Source organism: Leptonotus elevatus, chromosome 4 (assembly GCF_054856555.1).
Source record: "Leptonotus elevatus isolate MCC_2025b chromosome 4, RoL_Lele_1.0, whole genome shotgun sequence".
NCBI lineage: Eukaryota > Metazoa > Chordata > Actinopteri > Syngnathiformes > Syngnathidae > Leptonotus > Leptonotus elevatus.
Window position 1 is genome coordinate 9499150 of NC_141242.1, and position 23326 is coordinate 9522475.

The following is a 23326-nucleotide window of genomic DNA, read 5'->3' on the forward strand; positions in this document are numbered from 1 at the left end:
CAAACACCAATACAAATAGTATTTCCCTGTGGTTCGCCAGGTGTTTGAAAATGGCAGATTTACGCCTGGCCCAGCCGGCAAGTCATGGGCGGAGAAAGGAGAGAATATTATAATAATATATTAGAGATAAACCGATTAGCCAGGCCAATTATCAATGCCTTTTTTTTATTCATTTATTTTTTACAAATCTGAAGGTTGATGAAGTTGGTAACTCCCTGAGTGGCCAGTACGTGTGAACTCGTTCGTAAAATGTTGCAAAAGGTTGCAAAGAAACAGTTAAAAAATAATAATAATTCACATAATTTTTCACAGTCTGCAAATATCTTTGAAACCTTTTATGCGCCTTGACATAAACCCAAAATTTGCAACGTTCACAAGCATTCATTGCTCAGTGAGATTAAGAGATCAAATGAAATGATGGAGTATAACCGCCTTAAAATAATGCTTAAAGCCCATCATGAAATGTTACCAAATAACATGCAAATCTGGTTAAAGAAAAGAGAAAGTACGTACAAATGACTGATATTTTTTTCTCCAAATCTAAACACAGAACAATTAAAAAAGAAAGATGTAATTCAATTCAAATTGTCAGTTTGTGGAATAATCTGGATTGTTAAACCAAAACATCTCAGTCAATCTGTATTTATTTGTTATGTATAAAAGCACAATTACAAAAAAGTACAGTATAGCACAAAATCATGCTGTTGAATTCATTTGTAAAATTATGTTGAAAACATCTTGACTGCCTGCTGTCATTCATTTTGTGTTGACCAAGGGCACATATAGCAAGTTTTACCTCTTTCTGTTCCCCTTTCATTTCCTTTTTTAAAAGAGTGAAAAAAATCAATTTAAAACTTGGTTAGCTTCACAGAACATTCATGTATTTAAATAAAGCTGACACTGGCAACTCCCTGCACTTTTTGTTTTTGTTCAAAATTAAAACAAAAATCAATTTAAAAAAAAGTACATTTAGAAACTATTATTTTTTCTGTACGTATTTGTCATCAGTTATTTAAAAGCCCAAATAATTTTTTTTTATATATACCTAGCAGGCCCCCTTTAACATCCCTTGTTGTGGCTGGCCCTTCTTCTGGAATAAGTGTCACACAAAAAAGCCGCAAAAAGCAAAACTTGGCCTAAATATGTCCATTGATGTCCAATGCAAACTCGTGAGGTTTTTTCAGACATATTTTCCCCTAAAGTTCCAGTGGAATTCCAATTTGTATGGCCTCAGGGACATTTTGACTTGAGGTTCGCTGTCTCAAGATTTAGTAGCGCTGTCTGTGGATTTGAAGCCCCCAAACAGCCAGTCGAGATGTTCTGATCCAACCCTAACAGGAAACCGTTGAAAAAAAAAATGTCACGCTCTCATCCAAACCAGATCTGAAGATCCCAATCCGGATCCCGGCGACGGGATTTACCGACATGGAGGAGATCACCAAGCCCACCAAGTCGGACCTGTCGGGGCCCAAGAAGGGTCCTTGCTGCGTTTGTCCCAAGACGCCCGAGGAGAAAGACCGGGAGAAGGACGACCGCGTCTTTTTAAAGCTCTTCGAGAACTTTCTTCACAATGCCATCTTTCTGCAAAGGTACAGTTAATGAGACTTTAGGTGCCTTTTTGTTGCCATGACAACGGATGGCGCAGAGGACATTTGGACGTGGCTACATTCGGGAGGCTAAACAAACAAAGGCGGCGACAGAGCGGTGATTAAATATTCTGAAGGGTCCACTTTCCGCTTTTCACGCCGCTTAGTCGTCTTTGTTCTCGCACAGCAGCCACCGACATCTGCGTTGTGTTAACTTTGCCGGTGGCTGCGGATGTTTCACGCCGTTTCGAAGACTTCCGCTCTCACATTCTTCACAGACAAACGCGGGCAAACAATGCAGGTGTCTGCAAACGGCTTCAATCCATCACGCGCTTGTCGGTTAATCCGATGAGCACTCAGTAGGTATCTTATAAATCCATATTGTAAGCGATGCCGCCGCGCCGCCAAAGATCATGCATCCGAGCCTTTTTTTTTTCTCCCCCGACGCTCATGTGGAGTTGGATCGATGTGGCTTTCGAAGAAGGAATGATAAAACGTGGCTTTTTATTGTAACTGAACTCATATCCTCCACTCCCGGCTGGCTGTTTAGATGCTCGCTCTCTTGTGGGGAAACACAAAGGCTGGAGGAAACATTTTCGGCCTGCATCCAACCGCTCCATTCGGATTTCAATATTTCTATGTTCATTTTTATTTCATTTTATTTTTCGTTTAGGGGCTGAGAGGATGGTTGGGACGTCAACAGTTGAGAATCATCACTTCCTTGAGTACACTACAAACTATAACCATTAATTATCATTTTTTAATTTCACAAAAATGAGTGACATATATAAACGTATACATAAAAATAAATGGCTTACACATAGTTTGTGTGCATGTACATGCACATTTGGCATAGGCCCTCCAGGAATTAAACTAACAATTTTGCGCGGGCTGATTACCGGTTTGACGGTTTAATTTTAAAAAGTCAAGCTTCCAATAATTGCTAATAATGGCTGTCACTTAGGATGAGGGGACTTCTGCACAGAGGAGTCACCTCTTCAAAGTTAGTTTACGCCAAATAACTTTTTTTTCTTATTCTTGGTGAGCATTTATGTACAGAGGAGAATGAGGAGGGAAGGAGCAAGGTGAAAGAAACACAAATGCCTTTATGCACTGATTAATGCCTGTATTTTAAATTGTACTATTTAATTGTTCTTTATAAAAAAAAAACTTCCAGTGGTTGCTGGTTAGCCCCAAGGACAACATAAATAGCCTGCGGGTCTGTTTTAAAAATAGCTCACCAGTGATGGGACACTGTGACTTCCTAAGAACAATTAATTATATTATATTATATTATATTATATTATATTATATTATATTATATTATATTATATTATATTATATTATATTATATTATATTATATTATATTATATTATATTATATTATATCATCCATTCATTTATTTATTTAAACTTTCTTCAGTATTAAATATTCTCAAATTAAAAAATGCAAAGATGTTAGTCTTTTAGTGATGGTGTGTCATTTCAACATACTTCCTTGATGTTAATTACTACTTTCCTATTTAGCCAGGGCCTTGGCGCCATCTTGTGGCATCTTAGAGTGTTCTAGACAGGGCTGCTCCCCACTGTGCTGCTCTTTGTTTATTCGTTGTCGTGTAAAAGAAGTTTCATGGAACCTGATTGGCTTACTGAACAACGCTAAGGGTGCATTTATCGAAACCGTATCGGAATTCATTGTAATCTACAAGCATGCATGACTTCTCTCAGGTCAGCTTCATGCGTCTGTCCATTGGCAGCAAATCCTTTTCCCCCCCTGCTGGGGTCGAGATATTGCCAAGAAATGTACATCTGGTTTGTTAAAGAATGAGGACAGAGCCCCATTGCGACGTCTCGCGAACTCTAGAAGACAAACACAAAGTAGGAAAAACAGACAACTAAGGCCCAGCGCTAATAATGTGCACCCTGTTCGACGGAAGGTGTCGTCACCGCTTTCCTCTTAAGGATTCCATTACGTAAAGGTTGCTCTTTTTTTAGCGGGCTCAGGTCACGACACTGGCTGTAGTAAGTCACTTAGCTGTAAGGTCAGGCGGCAGTCAGCTGACGACTCGCTCATGATAACCCGACACTATTAAAGGGGCTCGTCGTCCCTCAGCCCGGACTAAATGACACTCACACATTTGCATACAGCATATACATCATCGGCGTGTTATATTTGTATTGACTTTCTCCGGATTGTGCCACACCAGTTCTAACTGCCAGGGAGGAATGTTAGCGTGTGTGTGAGACTGTTCTCTCCCAGGCATCAATCGTCCTCTTGTCTCTTCAAAGATGTATCATGTTGCACTTGACTGGCAGTCATATCACTATTCCCAATTTAAAATCTTTAAAATGGCTCGGAAGGCGGCACGGCGGACGAGGGGTTAGCACATCTGTCTCACATTTTTAAGGTTGGACTTTGAATCTCAACTCTGGTCTTGCCTTTTTGTTTTTTTGTTTTTCTCCAGGTCCTCCAAATTATATTTTTGTTGATATTTTTCACACAATACTTAATGTGCTATATATTTTTTTGTAATATTGCACATAAGAAACACTTTACACACAAAAAAAACTAAAACTAATAAAAAAAAACTAACATGCTGTCTGAAAACAAAATAAAATAAAAAACTACATAGAATTAAAATTAAAACTACATAGAATTACAATTACAGATTTTGCAAAACAGAATATTGTGTTCTATTGCTGTAAAAACATGGAACCTACCAAAAGAAACATTTGACTATTTCTTTCATCAGGAAAAAAAGTAGATTTCTATCTCTTTCCATTTTACAGCATTGGAATATAGCTATAAGTTTCATAATTATTCAAAAATCTGTATAGAACTGTGGGTAAACTAGCTTTTTTCAACATGGCCCTGGTTGATCTCTTTTGCTCTGCTCTCACCTGCTGGCCGTTTTTGTAATAACTACCATTTCTTCAACCTTTCTCTGCAGTTGAAAGGCTGCATTAAAGCTTTCTGTATGCTCCAGCATAAAAAAAAACACATAAAAAATGTATAAATACGTCTTTGAAACCTTTAAAAAAAGAACATATTTTATACGTTTTTTTGCCAGCAAATAAGTTAAAAATAGCATGAATTTCTTGTCCAAAACTTCTGTGACGACCACGTGTCAATTTTGTCATTGCTGGGATCCGTGTAGCTTTTTCCACATGGTTTGAAATACAGTAAATACTTGTTTTCCCTTCAACAAGTCATTTGGAGCCAACTGGCCTGCCATGTTCACAGGTAACTGTTAGCCTGGAGCTGTGCTGCCGTCAGCACCTGTCTGACATCCCTAATGACAGCCTCAAGCTCGGGCCGGGACGATTATAGAAAAATAATAATCATACTTATTCAACTATTAAAGCTCAACTTTAAATTGAAAGAACCAGATTAAAAAATAATAATAATAAAAAATTAATATATGAAGAGTAGAAGAAATCACAATTGAGCTTTATTGATGCAACTCATTTTTTTTTACCGATTAGGACAAATATGTGACTTTGAGCATTGTTTTATTACTCATTTGTATGTGTTGCTACAGCATTTGTGGCTTGTGAGTGTGTGTGAATGTTCAATATTTATTATCGCTCTTTTAAATTGAGACAAATTTTCTATTAGCCTTTCAGTGGGATTTTACATTGACTGCTAGCATTAGCACTGGCGATATTTCTAAAACAAAGTATGTCTTGTATTTATCTACATTAACGAACAATGTGTAATTATTTTTAATGTATTTTTAGTCTTGCAATTCGTTCCAATTGGGGTGTCATTAAAAAGCTTAAGGCACGCCAGAATGACATTCGCCACATGCTTGTTGTCCTAGCAACATGGTGCGTTCAGGGTGCTTTCACATCACAGGAACTTTCAAAAACACACCGCACCCATTCGACACATTAACTGTTCTTCTTAAGATCGTGAAAAGCCCAAATCAAAATCATGATTACATTTCGATGAGTGGCAGATTGGCGCTACGGCTCAAGTTGCCTGTCGTTTCCATTCAGCCGCTTCCAATTTGTCGTTATGATTCAATAGCCTTCGTGTTTTGTTCCCCTTTCTCTCGTACTACCAAATAATCTGTCTGCCTCGCTATGATCTGTCTGACCTCATCCGGCTGCATTGCTCCGCGGGGAGTAGTATGCAGCATCTGGACAAATGGCACACACGCACACACACACACACACACACACACACACACACAAACAGAGTCATGCAAGCATGTCCGGTGGGATGTTTAAGCTTTGTGTAAAACACTCCAAACAGGCAATTATGATTAGTTATAATTTGATTTTCTGGCCTTGTCTCTTGTAGTCATTTTCTACAACAGAGTTGTAGGACCACCCTGAAAAGAGAAAAAAAGATTAGAAGGTGATAAAATAAGATTAAAAACGAGAGATTATAAGGGAAATCTTTGAAGATAAAAACGAATGTCTTCGAAAAATGAAATGTCATATGTAGCACAGATTGAATTCGTAATTTTTACATTATTAAGAAAAAAAATTCTATAAAAAAAGAAATAGGTATTTTTGAGGGGGGAAAATCTATGTATGGAAGTTGCATATTTTAAATATAAAGAGTTATATAATTTCAAGATTAACATCTTAAAAAGTCATATACTGTATTGTCTAGGTTAGTCACTTGTCAAAAATGTAAAACTTTCTCAAATGTGTGAGTTTATACTCGTAATGTGTTTACCGTACATTCATCTGGAAAATATAAACTTTTTATCTTGAAAATATATGACTTCATCCTCATATGACAATATCAATTTTGAAAATATCCTACTTTTTTATCCTAAAAAATATAGCTTTTTCTTTTTCTTCAACAAAATGTATTCTAAAAAAATATACGGCCAACTTTTTATCTTGGATAACACAGTTTGGTAAATGTCACATTTTTTTCACAAATCTATGCTATTGATAACTCCGCAGGTGTGGGTGTTATTTTTGTAAATTATTGTCCAATGTCAAGTGTTGAAAACTGGTTGCGATCTTTGTTCCAGACCCCAAGATCGTCGTCGCCGGGACCTCTTCGGTCTGGCAAATGGCACCGGGTTGCACGAGGGTGCCGGCAGGGGCAACGGCACGCTCGGTCCAAGCGCTAACGGCACTGATGGGATGCCTCCGATTATGGAGTACCCCTTCTCCGAGGACAAGAGCACCTCGGAGGGCTTGGAGATCCCCAACTTGAAGCCCTTCACCGTCTACCATATCGACATCCACGCCTGCAATGAGGAGGTCGGCCACTGTAGCGTTGGGGCCTTCGTCTTTGCCAGAACCAAGCCTGCAGGTAGGAATGTTTAGCAATTTAAACACCTTGTTAGGATATCTTCGTCACATTCACGTTTATTTTTGTATCCAGACAAAGCGGACGACATTCCTGGGAAAGTTTTTTATGAGAGGAACGACAAGATGGAAGGTTGCGTGCTGCTGCGTTGGCCCGAGCCCGTCATGCCCAACGGTCTCATCCTCATGTACGAGATCAAGTACCGGTTGGGGACTGAGGTGAGTCACAAGTCACCTTTCGTCAGTGGTGGGAAGTAACCAAGTACAAATACTTGGTTAGTATTTTTCTGTGACTTACGCTTATTCCCAACATTTGAATACACGTACCTGTACTTACTACTCGTAAGACCACGGTTACGTCTCTTTTATAAATATATTCTCCGTGTGCTTTCCTGAATTTCAGCCCGAGAAGCACGAGTGTGTATCTCGCGAACAGTACCGCAAGCACCGAGGGGCTCGCCTCAGCAACCTGGGCTCGGGGAACTACTCGGCCTGCGTTCGAGCCACGTCCTTGGCGGGCAACGGCTCTTGGACGGAAAGCGTGTCCTTCTACGTGCCTCCGCTCAAACGTAATATAATGTAGTCAAATGGTAATCAGGAGGGCGGTCGTCGATCCATGCTGATCAATCCTGTCGTGTCCTCACAGGAGACAATGGTGTGGCGCTGTATCTGATCATCATCATTCCCATCATTGTGACTGTCTTCATCGCCGGACTCACCACCATCCTCTTCTTTGTTAACAAAAAGAGGCAAGTATTTGTCATGAGCTTGCAACATGATGTTGGGAAAATGTTTGTGCTCAAGGGCCAGGTTTGATTTGATTTGATTTGATTTTTCAAAACAGACAGATTGGCCAGGTACATGAGCGTAAACAGTTTTAATTGGTCTATGTCGTTTGAACGTACTGCAAAGTCATTTCAACGTATTGATAAAGTTGTTCGAGTATTTTTGGTAAAGTCATTCAAACGTATTGGTAAAATGTCGGAAAAATGCTAAAAATATATATTTTATAACATTTTACCAGTACCCTCCAAACAATTTTATAGATACGACCTTATCGATAAGTTCTCATGACTTTACCAAAACATTCAAATCACTTTTCTGCCAGAAAATTTGCTAAACCTTGCGCCCAAACGTATTTGTAGCGACAGTGGCTGTGTTTGAATGACTTTGCAGTACGTTCAAATGACATAGCCCAGTTAAAATTGTTTACTCCACATTGGCAGTTCCACGCTTTCGAAGCCTGGTCCTTTGTAGATGCGTTATTGCTTTTAGAGCATGAACGTGTATGTACGTAAAATATTTTACATAATAATTTTATCCCTTTTATTTATTTTTTCTATGAAATATTAATTAATGCAAACATTTATACTTTTTCATAAAAAAAAGAGAAAAAGATTTATATTTTGTATTTAAAGCCCGTATCCCACTGAGAGGCAAACGTTTGCGAGCTAATGCGCGTTCCTGTTAGGGTTCGTTCGAGGTTCTCAAACATTTACTAAACGTCCGCCTACAGTTTTAATGGTTTTCCTTGTTGCAAGAAAATTCTGAACAAATGTTCGCCTTGAGTTCTAAGGTCTCTTGGAGGTACAAATATTCCGCCTGATACCATCAATATAGTAACACAAAGTTGGAGTGGCATGGCTCAAGTGGTAGAGTGGCGGTTTCCCAATCTGAAGGTTGTGAGTTAGTTCCGCAACCCTTGATAAGCTTCTTTTTTTTTTTAACAAACTGGTAAAATGTACTCAAAACTCTTAAAATGTGACAAAAATGTTACTAGGTTTTTTCAGGTACTTTTTTTTTTTTTTTACAGTGATGGGGCAGGTTAGAAATGTGCTTTTCCCTAACTGTTCACCCCCAAGGTCTGTCTTATCATTTTACCTTTTCTATAGAAGCTCCTCAAACACGTTTGTTTTTTACTCCTTCTTGCTAGCTTGCGGGCTTCCTGTTTCTCGATGGGTTCGCGTGACTGATAATAAGACAAAATGAGACTTATTTCCGACACTGATAATCATTCAAACATTTTATGATATTTTTCTCAGTGCAGCTCAGTACCGAATGTCCCCGTGGTCTAGCCCAGCGTCTGATTGATTGCTGAGTCAGTCCACATTTAAACTGTGCTGTGTACTGCGTCAACAGGAATAGCGACCGACTGGGGAATGGTGTCCTTTACGCCTCAGTCAATCCGGAGTACTTCAGTGCTGCAGAGAGTAAGAAGCATCCCAAACACATAAGATCTTCTTATATCCTGCACGTTTCCTTGACCTGCTGCCGCGGTGCGAATAGTGTACGTCCCGGACGAGTGGGAGGTGGCGAGAGAGAAGATCACCATGCACCGCGAGCTGGGCCAGGGCTCCTTTGGCATGGTTTACGAGGGCATCGCCAAGGGAGTGGTGAAGGACGAGCCCGAGACCCGAGTGGCCATCAAGACGGTCAACGAGTCAGCCAGCATGAGGGAGCGGATCGAATTTTTGAACGAGGCGTCCGTCATGAAGGAGTTCAACTGCCACCATGTGGTAAGCGCCCTGAAAGAAAAAAAAACGCCTGACGTAGGTGCGGATGAATCATTGTGGCGTGACTATAAATGAACGTGAAATCAAGCGCAGACTCTCAAGATGTTGCAGGAGTTCGGCGGGTCACGATCACTCCACTTTTTACAGCCTGGGGCGAGAATCAGCCTCCAGGCGATGCAACCCTTAATCAGCGCGATCCCTGTCTCATCAACTCCACTAAAGGCGTTTTGTAAGAGAATCTTTCCCACGGACTCTTCTAAAATGCTTGCGCCGTAAGAAATAAATCACAGGGAATCAGAGCACGTTTTAAGAAGCGCGTAATTAACATTCATCCTTAATTTGGCAGCAAGCATGATTGGATTGAGACAGGAAGTGAGGCTTCATTGAATTTGACCTCAAGCCAACCCTGATTTATCACCGTCTACTGTACGCTAGTATATCCTGGACTGCCAGCCACTCAGCCACTGTACACAGACAAACAGCCATTTACATTCGCGTTCATGGTCAAGTTTGCAAACATACACACACCCTACACACATCCTATATGGAAAATATGAGCCAACATTTGAACAAGGAACTTTTGACTGTAAAGCAGAAGTGCGAATTAAACGCAAATAAATCCCAACCCAATTCCAACCTTTTCTACTAATGGTTGCAGTATAGCTTCTCGTGACTTGGATCCGTAAACCTTCAGATTTTCAAAAAAATTCTCACCTAAATTTAGTCTTTCTGTGTTTTTAATCTGGAACAGAAAGATTAAAACATTTCATCTTTAATTCCCCCGGACTCTAGCTACGAACCTTTGACAGTGATGCAGAAACGGTAACCACTTGCCCCATCGTGCTGCCAAGATGGACTCTAGAAGCTTATTGGTCAATGTCTAAATCTTACAGGGCTTGGGCCAGTAAACTTGCTGTGTTTTCTGCCCAGAATGGAGAGAATAAAACATTTCACTGTAAAATCCTACTTTTTTTTTTCATTTAACCTTTATTTAACCAGGTTGGTCCCATTGAGATTAAAAACCTATTTTTCAAGAGAGACCGGCAGGCAGCAGCAAAATAACACAAAGTTACAGAAATACAGTACAGAGTGGGACAAATAACAATAAAAAAATACAAAGTACAACATTTTGGATTAAATGATCAATAAAATTATTGCTGTTTCCATGTCTTTTAGTTTAGATTTTAAAACATTTAAGGACACCATTTTTTTTTTAGCTTTAAGTAATTCAGCAGAAGATTCCAGGTTGATGGTGCTGAGTACCCAAAAGCTTTTTTTTTTACCAATTTCTGTCCTGCGAACGCAATGAATACTGTCCGGTGCTTCTCTGCCTGATAAAAACACAAAGATAGAGGGGAAAGCAGCCCAAGAATTGCCTTACAAATAAAGGTGCGCCAGTGAGTCTGCGGGTTGACAATGCAGGCCATCCGACCCCAGAGGATAACTCACAGTGGTGAGTCAGAGCTTTATAATTCGTAATAAACCTCAGGGATGCATGTTAAAATAGACGAGTATGAGGGCGCTAAAATACTGAAATTACAATCTCGCCATCACAGCATGCAGGTAAGGTGGAATGTCACCTAATAACTGCACATTTCCAACAGCCCGTTAGCTCATCTGCTGGCGAGTAACCTCCCACTCCGCAGAATGATCAATTAGTCGTCTCTCTCACTTCACTTCAGCGCCGACTCTTGTCGCTCTTCTTATCTTCTCTGGGATTCATTCTTCGCAGAGGAGACACTATCTGTCTCCATGAGGCAAGAGAGTACTTCCTTGCAGTTGTAGGTGAATCATCGCAAGCAAGAGGCAAGAAAACAGTCTGATCATGTCGACACTCCCTGACAACACATCTCGGACCAGAAAACACAAAACCCCCGAAGTGACTCCAACCTATGTAAATATAGGCAGTCTATGTATGTATCCTATACTCTTCTAACCATAACCAAACCCTCAACGCTAAACCTTGGGATTTGTTTTGGAAAGCACCCTAGCTTCCTCTTCTGCAACCGCTTTCCACAGTCATGTTTCCCTTTTGACTCACGAGTGACCCTATTCCATTGAAAAAAAGCAAGTACTACCTAGTACCTGTTCATAGTAACATTCAAGGAAACACAAAAATAAACTGCTAGCATTAGCAGGCCATATCCAGCATTAGCATTAGCAGCATTATACAGGCCTTATCTTTAGAAGTTGTGGTATTATCTAAATCAAAATCATCTTTATTGGCCAAATATGTCAAATAAAACAGGAATATGTCTTCACAGTCAAAACCAGTCCAAGAAACATAAAAAAATCAAACATAAAAAAAAATATGACAATGACAAACAGAGGGAGATAAAACTGTAAGCCTGGAAACCGCTATCAGCTTCACGAGATTTTAGATGAAAAAAGAAAACATAAAGAAAAGGGGGGAACAAAGCAGGCTCCACCGCGGCTCCTTCAAAAGGGGGCATAGAATGAACCTGGAAAAAAAACAGCACATACAGCCACATAATGAAAGCCATTACAACAAAACTCTAAGACTTGCACATATGGGCAGGGGAAACCCCCCAAAGTCTCAATTTTACTCCTCTTTAAATTATGTGCATTAGAACCAGTCAATTCTGACTGACGCTGATATTGAGATCAATCCTTGACCTGTGTTGCTCTGTCATAATTGGTGTAGGTGAGGCTTCTGGGCGTGGTCTCCCAGGGACAACCCACCTTGGTGATTATGGAACTGATGACTAGCGGAGATCTAAAGAGTCACCTGCGTTCTCTTCGCAAAGAAGTAATCTTTTTTCTTTTTTTTTATCATCTATATGAGCTGTTTTTTAGTACTGGCATGAAAATGTCACCTTACTTGCGGTTCCCTCCTGCAGAACACCAATGTCCAGGTCTTGCCCCCGCTCAAGAAGATGATCCAGATGGCGGGAGAGATCGCCGATGGCATGGCGTACTTAAATGCCAATAAATTTGTCCACCGGGACCTGGCGGCCAGAAACTGCATGGTGGCGGAAGACTTTACGGTGAAGATTGGAGGTGAGTGAAGCTTCAGGGCTCTGTGTGATTTAGATGTCCTTTCAAAATAAATACGAGCACTTCACTGAGTGCCTTGAGCAGTGCTGAATGGATGAGCTTCATTCCTCCCTTTCCTTTTTCCTGCAGATTTTGGCATGACCAGAGATATTTACGAGACGGATTACTACCGAAAAGGAGGAAAGGGCCTGCTGCCCGTCCGCTGGATGTCACCCGAGTCGCTGAAAGACGGCGTGTTTACTACCATGTCTGACGTCTGGTAGGAGAAAACACAATTGAGTGCATTTACAGGGGAATTAGCAATTTCCCAAAAGTCATTTGTTGTTATATTTGTTAAAACTGTTATCATGACCTGATGGTAGCACGTGATGAGTATGATTTTTTTTTTTAAGTCGTCTCTGGCACTATCTTGTGCGTCTAATTTGATTTCCAAGAAACCACCACGTACTCGCAGGTTCAGTCGCAGTGGGCACCCCTCCGCAGCCTCACACTGACCTCTGACCTTGTGACCCAGAAAAGCACCTTAGTTCGTTGCAATGGAGTGTTAATACTGTATAACACTAGATACTTGAAGGTTTGAAGGTTTATTTTTTGCAAGGGTCGTGCCCTTTATGAGTGCGCCTGTAAGTCACACCTTCTTTCTTTTTTCTCGGATGTGGTGGTTACTTATGTAAATTCTGCCTATATGTATGGCAGTTTTAACAAATATGACAAAAAGTATTGTTTTTGTTTTGTTTTTATCATAAAATCCCTCTTTAAGTCCATACAGGCTTAGTGGGGGACACTTTTTTTCTGCTCAGATTTATATTTTTAAAATGGATGTGGCAGGTTATTTATTCAGTCAAAATGTAAATATAAAATATGTAAAATAATTTGTCAACATAAAATAACTGTTTCTATATTTAAATTAAATATTATTAGTATTAGTATTATTTACCGTAATGATAGTTCATTAACAAATTAGTGAAGATGTTAAATGTGCACACATTTTTTTTTTTAACAATTAACTAAATTGTTAATACATTCAATGTACTTTTCCCCTTTATTTTTAATTAAAAATGGCTAAATTAATACAACAAATATTACAGTACTCTTGATAATGTAAATGCTGGGGAACGTCACTCCATCAACCACTTTGCCCCAGTCAATGTTTTAGATATCATAGGTGTCATAGTGCTAAATAAATAAATGCAATTTAAAAACTGTGTTATTTTATAACTGCAAACATCTGAAAAAATGGAACATAACTTGTTTATTTTGCTAAGCTACTATTGCTAATTCTAACTTTCCAGGTAGCACTGCTGATTATTTTTTGTGCAATTCTGTTACGGACCCCTAAAATACATACATTTTTACCAAAAATTGGCAAATCTTGAGTTATATTAAGGACCCAAAAAAATATATTTATTTTTTTGAAGAAGAAAGATAAACGCAAAGAGCAGTCTCATGTATCAGTTATTAGTGACTTGACAGCCATTGTATTGTTTTCTCCTCTTCTCGCTTGTATTGCGGCGTTTTAGCGTGTTTCTATGAACAGCAACATGATTGCGGGGACCTAAAAGTGTTTGTAAACTTTTTTTGTTTCCCAACTCCAAGTGTCCCATGTGTCAGTCCTTAAGAATGGCCTTAAACGCCTCCAGATGTTTCCCCAAATGAGCGGGTTGCCGCGCCAGCGCAGACTCCCCTTCCACATGGCGAAAATGCATCTTCCCCGTTTGATGTTGAGCAGCGCATGAAGTTTGGCGCGACGGCCCACCAAAAAATGGCCGATTATTTTTTGCGCGAGTGTCACTGTTAGCTCGAGCCCGTGTGTGCTCGGTTGTGTCTGTTGGTGAAAACACCGCTTGCGAGGGCGAGCAAATATTGCGGTCGGTGTCGGTCGCAGTCAGAATTTCTTCGTCGGTGAGGAGGCTGGCGAGCCAACTGAGGTGACGTTTACTCTAAGCGCGGTGCGAACTCTTGTCCTTCGATGGAGAAGCCAATATTATTTGCAACACTGCCAGCTGTCACTCTGACTTCATCGGAGTACATCTGTCCGTTTATAAATAGTCAACAGCTGTTCAAAGCAACAGTGTCTGTAACTTGTTTTAAAATTGATTGGGATGTGGGAAACACAGCGGTTTAGTGGTTAGCACATCGGTGTCACAGTTCTGGTGTTTGAACCTCAGCTTACCGTTCTTACCTATGTTTTTTTTCTAGTAACTTACGCCCACATTCCAAAAACATGCATGTTAAGTTTATTGACTAAATTGTCCACAGTCCCGAAAGGGCGCTACGCCGGGGCTAGGCTAAGCTCTAATGTCCAAAAGATGAACCAAGGCACCGGTTTCATCGATCAACTTGCTATGAGGTGCTTGAGAAATTTAGTTTCCGTTAATTAATATTTTGGTTTCTTCTTTTAAGATATATTCTTACCACAAAATATCAAGTATTTTTTTTCTTTTTTGCATTAATAGTTAATTTATTAATCTAATCTTATGAATCTGGTATCAGTGAAAACAAAATAAAGCAAACTTATTGCAAGACGTTGGCAAGTCGTTGATGTAAATTAAAAACAATAAAGGGCCGAACATTGATCCCTGGGGTACCCCAGACTCAATCAGGGTTCCTGCAGTGTCTTAAAAAGGCTTAAAAGCATTGAATTTAGCATTTATAAATAATACCCTAAAAAGTCTTGAAAATGTCTTACATTGTGATATATGCGTCTTTTGCGACTTCTCCGTCTCTCATTTCTCCTCAAATTTGTCAATTGTCATTTAGATGAGAATAACGTAGCCAAAATAAACAGGAGCCAGTTTTTGAGAACGCAACGCAGCCCTGTGTCCAAATTTTTACAAAGCTCACCGAAGACAGATGCAATTTTTTCCACCTTATTTGCCAATATGGCTGCGTATTAAGTATTTTAAATGCCTTAAATAGGTCTGAATACGTTTTAAATTTACGTAACTTGAAGAAACCTGTCGGAACCTTGCGAATTCTCGATTTGTTTGATGAAACATGAATTCAAATAAACTAATTTCTCTCTGTTACCAAGAAAGAGAGTTAACCATTTGAGGGCAACGTCCTGGTGTACATGTCCATCATAACAAAAAAAGTTTGATAATTATGTATTATTATTTGGCAGATTTGCTTACTTAAAAAGGCTTGTGAGGGCTTTTGTCAATTGAGGAAAAAAAAAAGAGATCGTGATGACATGAACTTTAGTTTCTGCTTGGATTTCATTGTTAGCCCATTTATGCAGCAAACTAGATGGACCTTAAGAAGTTTGTGTCTCACTTGCTTATCAATTGATCAAATTCAGCACGTGAGGATATGTTTTGTTTTGCAAACAGGTCGTTTGGCGTGGTGCTGTGGGAGATCGCCACCTTAGCGGAGCAACCCTACCAGGGCATGTCCAACGAGCAGGTGCTGCGCTTCGTCATGGAGGGAGGACTCCTGGACAAGTCTGACAATTGCCCCGACATGCTGTGAGTCGTTTTACCTTCCGTTTTATTTTTCCTTTCAGGTTAATCCAGCCTTTGCCAAGCTGACAAAATCGTTACAAAATGTCAAAAAGTCTTCCAGGGGTGCACATACTCTATTCATCTAAGCGTGTGTTGTATCATCCACCCTTGACTCCTGTTAATATTCTGCCTATTTTAAGTGTGGTTAGTTGTGAAGCTATCATGTGCTGCGGGTGCGCCCAAGGTTGGCGTCACAGTTTAAAAACGTCCTGTTGATGACGCGACACCCACCGGCTCGGGGCCAGAGAATGTACCCCCCCCCCCCCCAATGTTCATGCCAGTCATTGCTTTCTCATTCATTTATTATTCGCTTGTTGAAGGATGGGGTCTCACACTTTTTAAGGTCAAGGGGAGACATTTTTCCATCGGCACCCTTTTAATCCTAACCCTAATAATAAATTAATCAAATTTTCAGAGCGATCATGATTTTGTCATGGTTATGTTAAGATGATTGTCATATGTCCGCTGGACTTGTTTTGGATTCATAGCAAGTGACATTAAACAAGATTTTAGCATGTTTATTCAGTTTGCCCTTGGTTAAAGTATATTAAAAATATATATTATTCTTATGATTATTATTATGTATAATTTGTTTGGAAAAAAAAACTTTGAAAAATACTGATGTTTACTCTAACATGATAAATAATTGCAATTAATGATCATTTACAATATTGATCAAAATAATCCTGATTATAATTTTGACCATAACCGTGCTCTATAGTCCTATTACCACGTGCTATTAAATACCATAGGAATTAAGAACTTTTTTTTTGTCAAAAAAGTTGAAATGTTCTGGAAACATGGGGAAAAAAAGTATATTTACTTACAGACAAAAAAAAAAGTAATAATATTAAACTCAATGTTTATTGAGGTGAAAAAAAATATTTTAAGAGAATTCTAATAATCCAACTTTATTCTATTATTACAGATTTGTTTTGATATTGCATATTATTCTATGACTCGCAGACCACAAAGGGCCCACGGACCCCAGTTTGAGAACCCCATTGGGTCAGCGGACACGGTGCATACATGCGCGTCTCTTACCTCAACGAGAAGGCATTCTGCTCACCCTTTCCTTCCTCCTCCCCTCGCTATGGTTGACCTCACCTTAGAAAAGAGACAGCAAGTTGTGGAAGAAGAAAGAAAGAAAGAAAGAAAGAAAGAAAGAAAAGGAAAAAAAAGGAAAGCACAGCCTAATGTTGTGCAGACACAAACTTCTGGTTTCTATGGCAGCCTGACTGTTGTCCTGATTGCAGCAGTGTGTGGATTGTGTTACAGAGGTGGTGTGCTGGGGGGTTGAGAATGGGAGGTGGGATACAGTGCAAAAATTGCAGCATTCTAAATCAAAACAAAAAAGTATTAGAAGTGATTTGAAAATATGCATTTGCATTTGTGTTGCCTAGTGTCTGTGATGGCTTTGGTCACAATATTTGCTAAGGATCAAAAAAATACAAAACATTTTTCACCCTCTTTTTCACTGAATCTCGTAATTGTGCTCAGAATCATAGGTTGATATGACACGCCTCTTGATGCAAAGCTGGGAGGGGCAAAGTCAGCCAATTCTATGTTTGTGGATGTCAAGGTTAATATAGTCAACGAAAAATAACAAAAAAACTGAAGCTAAAAAAGAAAATTTTACAAAAAAAAAAATATATATATATTTATCTTTTACATTTATAAAATGTACTATAATTTTAGCGGAAATTTCGTTTTGTCAATTGATATTCATGAGCTTTTGAAGTTTTTCAATTCATTTCGGTATTGCTTTACAATCGTAGCTTCAGAAAAAGCAAGCCCATTTTTTGATAAATTTAGTGTACTTTATTACACAATATTTAGTGACCTCTTTTTCTTTTAAATCTTGCACTCAACAAGTACTCCCAATATTTGAAAAACTGAAACTAATACTAAAACTAACACTAAAACTAATATTAAAATGAATACAAAACTAAACTAAAACAAAGCATTAAAAAAAAAAGAAAAATAATATCTAACAAACTTGCTTTATAAACTAATTAAAATTAACTGAATTTAAAAAATAAAGTCAAAACAAAATAAAAACTAACTATAAGGAAAAATCCAAAACTTCACTGGTGTGGACTGCAAGAAAACCAAAAGAACAAGGATGCCGGCGCATTGTTCTGCATACGCGAGAACTGGGAATTCCCTTTCACAGGAAAATATTTTTTATATAATAATTATTGTTAATTTAGTTTATAGAACTTATTCCTTTTTAATAATAACAATAATAATAATAATAATAATGAAATTTTGAAAACTCTGGTAGTTGTGGTTTCTGTTTAGTCAGGCTTGAATGAGTAGCTTAAGGTTGGCACAAAGAGCGGGAAAGCTTGGAATGGTTCCGCCTTGTCCGGGTCCTCTCCAGGATCAGATCCCTCGGGGTTACCGACTCCAACCTCCCAAGTGGGGACGTGCCAAACAGGAGTCATATTGAAATGATTTGTGACGGACAGTCGCGTCATCGCTCGCTGAAATGAATTTGAACCGTGATGGACCTCATTGGAGAACGTCCAATCCAGTGTGTGAGGCGGATGTTTTATTGCTGCATAAGCAGAATGTTATTCATAAAATGGCCACATTTTAAGTTAGTGATTAGGAAATGATCACAATAAATTGTGTTGTATATTTAATTGGACAATTAGTTTACATGAAGTTAATAATTTCAGTCAAAGCTAAAATATTAGGTGTGATGGATTACTTCATTAATTCATCATCTCAAAAAGGAGCATTTATTTTGGTAAAGGCAGATTTTTTTCAACGGCTTTTTTTTTAGTTTGCAGGTGTACCTAAAAGTGGTCAGTGACTGTACGTCAGTAAGGTAACAAAATGTAGTCTCTGCTGCCACCTGCAGGCGAGAAAGAGAAGCAAAGATTCATTTTGTCCAATTTAAGGCATTTGGTAACATCTATTGGTATTTTTAGTGCACGTTTATTATGTAAAGTCAAGCTTCAGAGCAATAATAAGTGCACTATTTTATCCCTCGCACTTTTTCATCCTGCTACTCCTTCCACATTTTTTGACTGTTTCTCACCATTCCAATTTCTACATGTTCCAAAAATTCTTGCCAAGTGTGCTCGTATTTTTGTCATTCCAAAAATTCATGGTTTTCTCAAAATTTGCCATTTTTCAACCAAGAATTCACCATTCATTCCCAATGGTTCATTCAACATTACACATTTGCATCGTTCCTCACACTTTTTTGTTTTGCTTCTTCTTCCACATTTTTTGACCGATTCTCGCCATTCTAACTTCTACATGTTCCAAAAATTCATGACAAGGGTGCTCGTATTTCTCTCATTCCAAAAATTCATGGTTTGCTCAAAATTGACCATTTTTCAACCAAGAATTCACCATTCATTCCTATTGTCACATTTGACATTCAAAACCTGCAGCTCATTCAGCTCACCTTGGGAAGCATTTTCAACATTTAAAAAATGTATATGTACCAACAATTTCACACTTTTCACAATTTTCTGAAAATGTCCCCCCGAAATTTCACAAACTCACATATATAGAATATGTGAATTTGTGAATTAATGGCTTCTTTGTTTTCCACACATATTCACAGCATTCCAATTTCAGTACACTCTAAAAATTCATACTATTCAGGGGTACTATTGTTCTCATTTCAGAAATTTACATTTTTCTGAAAAGTCAAAAATTTTCCACCAAATGTTCATTATTTATTCTAAATGATGCCTTCAACTTAACAGATTCAATTCATTGCTATTTGAAATTTAAATCAATCAGCTCATTCAATTCATCTTTGGCATGATTTTCAACATGACAAAAATTCCCCTTTACCAAATATTCAACATTTTCACCACTAAATTACCCACGAACAAAATCCAAAAATACATTCCCTTTTGAAATTTCAAAATTATGATTTTTTTTGTTTTTGTTTTTTTCCTCTAATTTCTGCATTATTATTATTATTATTTTTGATTGATTCAAACCATTTCAACTTCAACATGTTCAGTTGGAACGGACCTCCATCGTAAACCGAGAACCTCCCCGTATTTTTTCTAAATGTGCTCAGAATGCAGCATATTGACTGGACTGCTCTTTGTTGCGCACAGGTTCGAGCTGATGCGGATGTGCTGGCAGTACAACCCCAAGATGCGTCCGTCCTTTCTGGAGATCATCAGCAGCATCAAGGATCAGCTGGAGCCGCCCTTCCGGGAAGTCAGCTTCTTCTACAGCGAGGAGAACAAGCCGCCCGATACAGAGGAGCTGGACATGCAGGTGGAGAACATGGAGAACATTCCGCTCGACCCCGCCGCCACCCTCCAGCCCCCGCTCGCCGCCCCGTCGGCGGGATGCGCCGCGAGCACGCCGCCTCCCTCCTCGGCTCAGCAGTCGCCTCCGGCTGCACAGTGCCCCCCCGGCCCTTACCTGAGACCCGGCTCGCCTGCCGCGGGGCCTTCGGACGGCAAACACGCGGTGGCGGCCAACGGGCCGGTGGTGCTGCTCAGGCCCAATTTTGATGAGCTGCAGCCCTACGCGCACATGAACGGCAGGAAGAACGAGCGGGCGCTTCCTCTGCCCCAATCGTCCGCCTGCTAATATCAGCCCCCACTCGAACCCCCCCCCCATCCTCCGACACAGGGTAACCCAAATCTCTCTGCGTCTCTGTGAAGTGACTTCTTCTACATAGAGAGAGAGATTCGGTGTCTGTTACATCACTCCTTCGAGAAGGAAATTGGAAGACTTCAAAAGACTACAGAACTTTTTTTTTAAGCATATCTGCCAGTATAAGTCAACAGAAGAGCACTTTTTTTCCTGAGAGAGGACGTTGTGGAGTGTGTATTTATATACCAATTCTCTCTATAATAACATTTGGGGGGTTTTGTACCTTTTTAAATCTGTGTACTTTCGTCGAACATTTCAGACAAAAATTTGTGCGACCAGAATAAGGTGTGTTGTCTTTAAAAGAAAATAACACTAAGTTGCCAAATTGAGGCTGTGCTTCAGAGTACAATGGAAATGTTGGACGAAATATGCCAACAAATGAGGTCAACTACAAAGTTGTAATGTAGTCGATTATTTTCAAAAAATCACTATCCATTACTTTGATAATCGATTAGTTGCGGTTTAATCCTTCCACTTCTAAATGAAAGTGCAAAAAACGTTCACAAAATCAATAATAACGGGCATTTAACTTATTTTTTATATATAATTTGGTACGACATAATTTCACATATTTAGTATGTAAAGGAGATTTGTGACACAAAACACTTCCCAAAGTCTTAATAACACATCTGTCACATTTTATCCAAAGTTTGACATCGTAAGATTCTCAAAGACTCAATTAAAAGAGCAGCTTTTAAAATGTGCAGTATGAAAAATTGCCATCAATATTATTTGTTGTTTGAACTGTAAATCCATTTGGTTGCCATTATTGTTACTAAAATGAATAGGTATATATTTTTTTGTATATAATATTCTGAAGCACAGACTCATCCAAACGACCACATGAGCATTATGTCAGATGGATTAATCGACTCATTGTTATTTTATCACTTTTGGCGGGATGGGACAGTCTCCGAATGTTCTGAACTCCTGCTTTTGAGCAGAATAACTGCCTGTCCCGGCAGGATCATCTTGTTGCCTTCTTCAGACAGCAAACTTGTTGCGGCTGACTCAACCGCATCCCGGCAATGGATCGACTTGGACTCCCAGCATGCACTTGGCGCAGCAGACCGAAAGCAGGAAGTGCATGTGATGATCCTACAGTTGACTTTTACTACGTGCAGTCGGTCTGCAGTTTGCCACCTTTGTACATTTCTAAGGTACATTTGCCTCTGTCGATGTGTGTGTGTGTGAGTGTGTGTGCGTACATGACAAAGCTGCTATTTATTCTCTTTTTTTCTGAAATCCTTCAGGTTTGCTTTTCTCTCCACTACTTTATCTACAAAAATCTATTAGAAATATAAGGTAAAATGGAAAAAAATATTTTTTTTTTTTTTTTAACATTTATGTCCGTATTTTTTTGTTGGATGTCTGTATTATTATTATTATTATTATTATTATTATTATTATTATTTGGAATGGACACCTTAGCTCCGTCGCGTGAGCTTTCTTCTGCACCCTTTTTTGTACTTTTTGTGGTTTAGCACTGCGCCTCAGGGTGCGACTCAATCTCAGGTCAAAGTTTTTTTTTTTTTTAAAGGCTTTTCTTTTTTTCATCACACATTCGCTTATTCTCAAAGTTCATCCTCCCCCGTCATCTTTCATTGTGTCGGTGCCTCTTTTTTTCTTTTTCTTTTAGCCACATTAACCAAATGTTTGTTTTTAAAGCCCAGTCAAAGCAGTGTAGGGCTAACTGGGTCTTGTTTGCCTTAATTAATCATGTTTCCCACTCTTTTTTCTTTTTTTTTTGTCAGCGCAACACACACTCCCCCGGCCCCGTTCAAGTGTTATATTATTTCTTCTCAAACCAAATAAAGAATGGCTTCAAGAGCGGAAAATATTTAATGATTAAAAGGTCTTAAAAATTGATGTTATGTCATTTTGAAGGATTTGTCCTGATTTGTATTTTATTTTTTGAAATGTTGCTTTTTTTTTCTTTTTTAATCTTCTAGATGTGTTATTTATTTTTTCATGTATTTTTTTTCTTCCTCCAATGATATCAGTTTAAATCACTGTATAAATGCCCCCATGATTCAGTATAAAGATGAATTTTTTTGTGTATTTTCTTTGTTGGCAGTTTTTTTTTCACCAAGGAGGGAAAGATTATTTGATTTACCATGTATTAAAATAATATAATTTGTTTAAAGGAAAATTTAATGTGAGAACACTAGAAATAATTGAATCAGCACACAAAACCCAACATGCATCATGTGTGCGTGTGTGAGAATGTGTACCATATACTGCAGATCTGCGCATCTTGGGTTACTATACATAAAAATACCTTACAATGGTAACATATATATCATTTTAAAAATACAATTAATGTTATATGATTTAGACATTGATAGCTTGCACACGTAGTTTTTTGTTAGTCATTTCAATTACAATTTTAGTGAACATTTTAATACAATATGAGTCAATAATATTTCCGTAGTATCTGAACCATGTCACGTCATGTCACTTTACTGATGGAATTTTTTTTTTTAATCAATTGTGTTGAATGAACTGCGTTCCATTTGTAGCGTGATTCGAGTCCAAGTGAGCATGAGGTTCAAGTAGGCCACGGGGTGGCGCCATTCTCCACTGCACAGTATTGTAAGCACTGATGCGTTCATGTGCTTCTGGTGAATTCTGGAACCCAGACGTTCCAACCAGGCAACGCTCACGTTCACGTGATGGATAATGATGATGATGATGATGACTATAAATAATAAGTCCACTTAAAATGTATGCTAAAATTATAGCATATAGTTAGTGTTAGTTTCATTTA

The 23326-nt window shown here is 38.8% G+C and overlaps 1 protein-coding gene across 1 annotated transcript in view; it reads left to right on the plus strand.

Moving 5' to 3' along the window:
- Positions 1–22617, plus strand: part of LOC147175436 (insulin-like growth factor 1 receptor) — an 88220-nt gene extending 65603 nt beyond the window's left edge. Inside the window, exons 10-21 of the mRNA XM_086072847.1 lie at positions 1382–1589; positions 6587–6873; positions 6946–7088; positions 7273–7438; positions 7516–7618; positions 9009–9079; positions 9156–9385; positions 12048–12152; positions 12244–12403; positions 12530–12659; positions 15733–15867; positions 20004–22617. Of these exons, the coding sequence (XP_085928973.1) occupies positions 1382–1589; positions 6587–6873; positions 6946–7088; positions 7273–7438; positions 7516–7618; positions 9009–9079; positions 9156–9385; positions 12048–12152; positions 12244–12403; positions 12530–12659; positions 15733–15867; positions 20004–20490 (2225 nt within the window). The 3' untranslated portion in view covers positions 20491–22617. The remainder of the gene's footprint in view (positions 1–1381; positions 1590–6586; positions 6874–6945; positions 7089–7272; positions 7439–7515; positions 7619–9008; positions 9080–9155; positions 9386–12047; positions 12153–12243; positions 12404–12529; positions 12660–15732; positions 15868–20003) is intronic.
- The last annotated feature ends 709 nt before the right edge of the window (positions 22618–23326 follow it).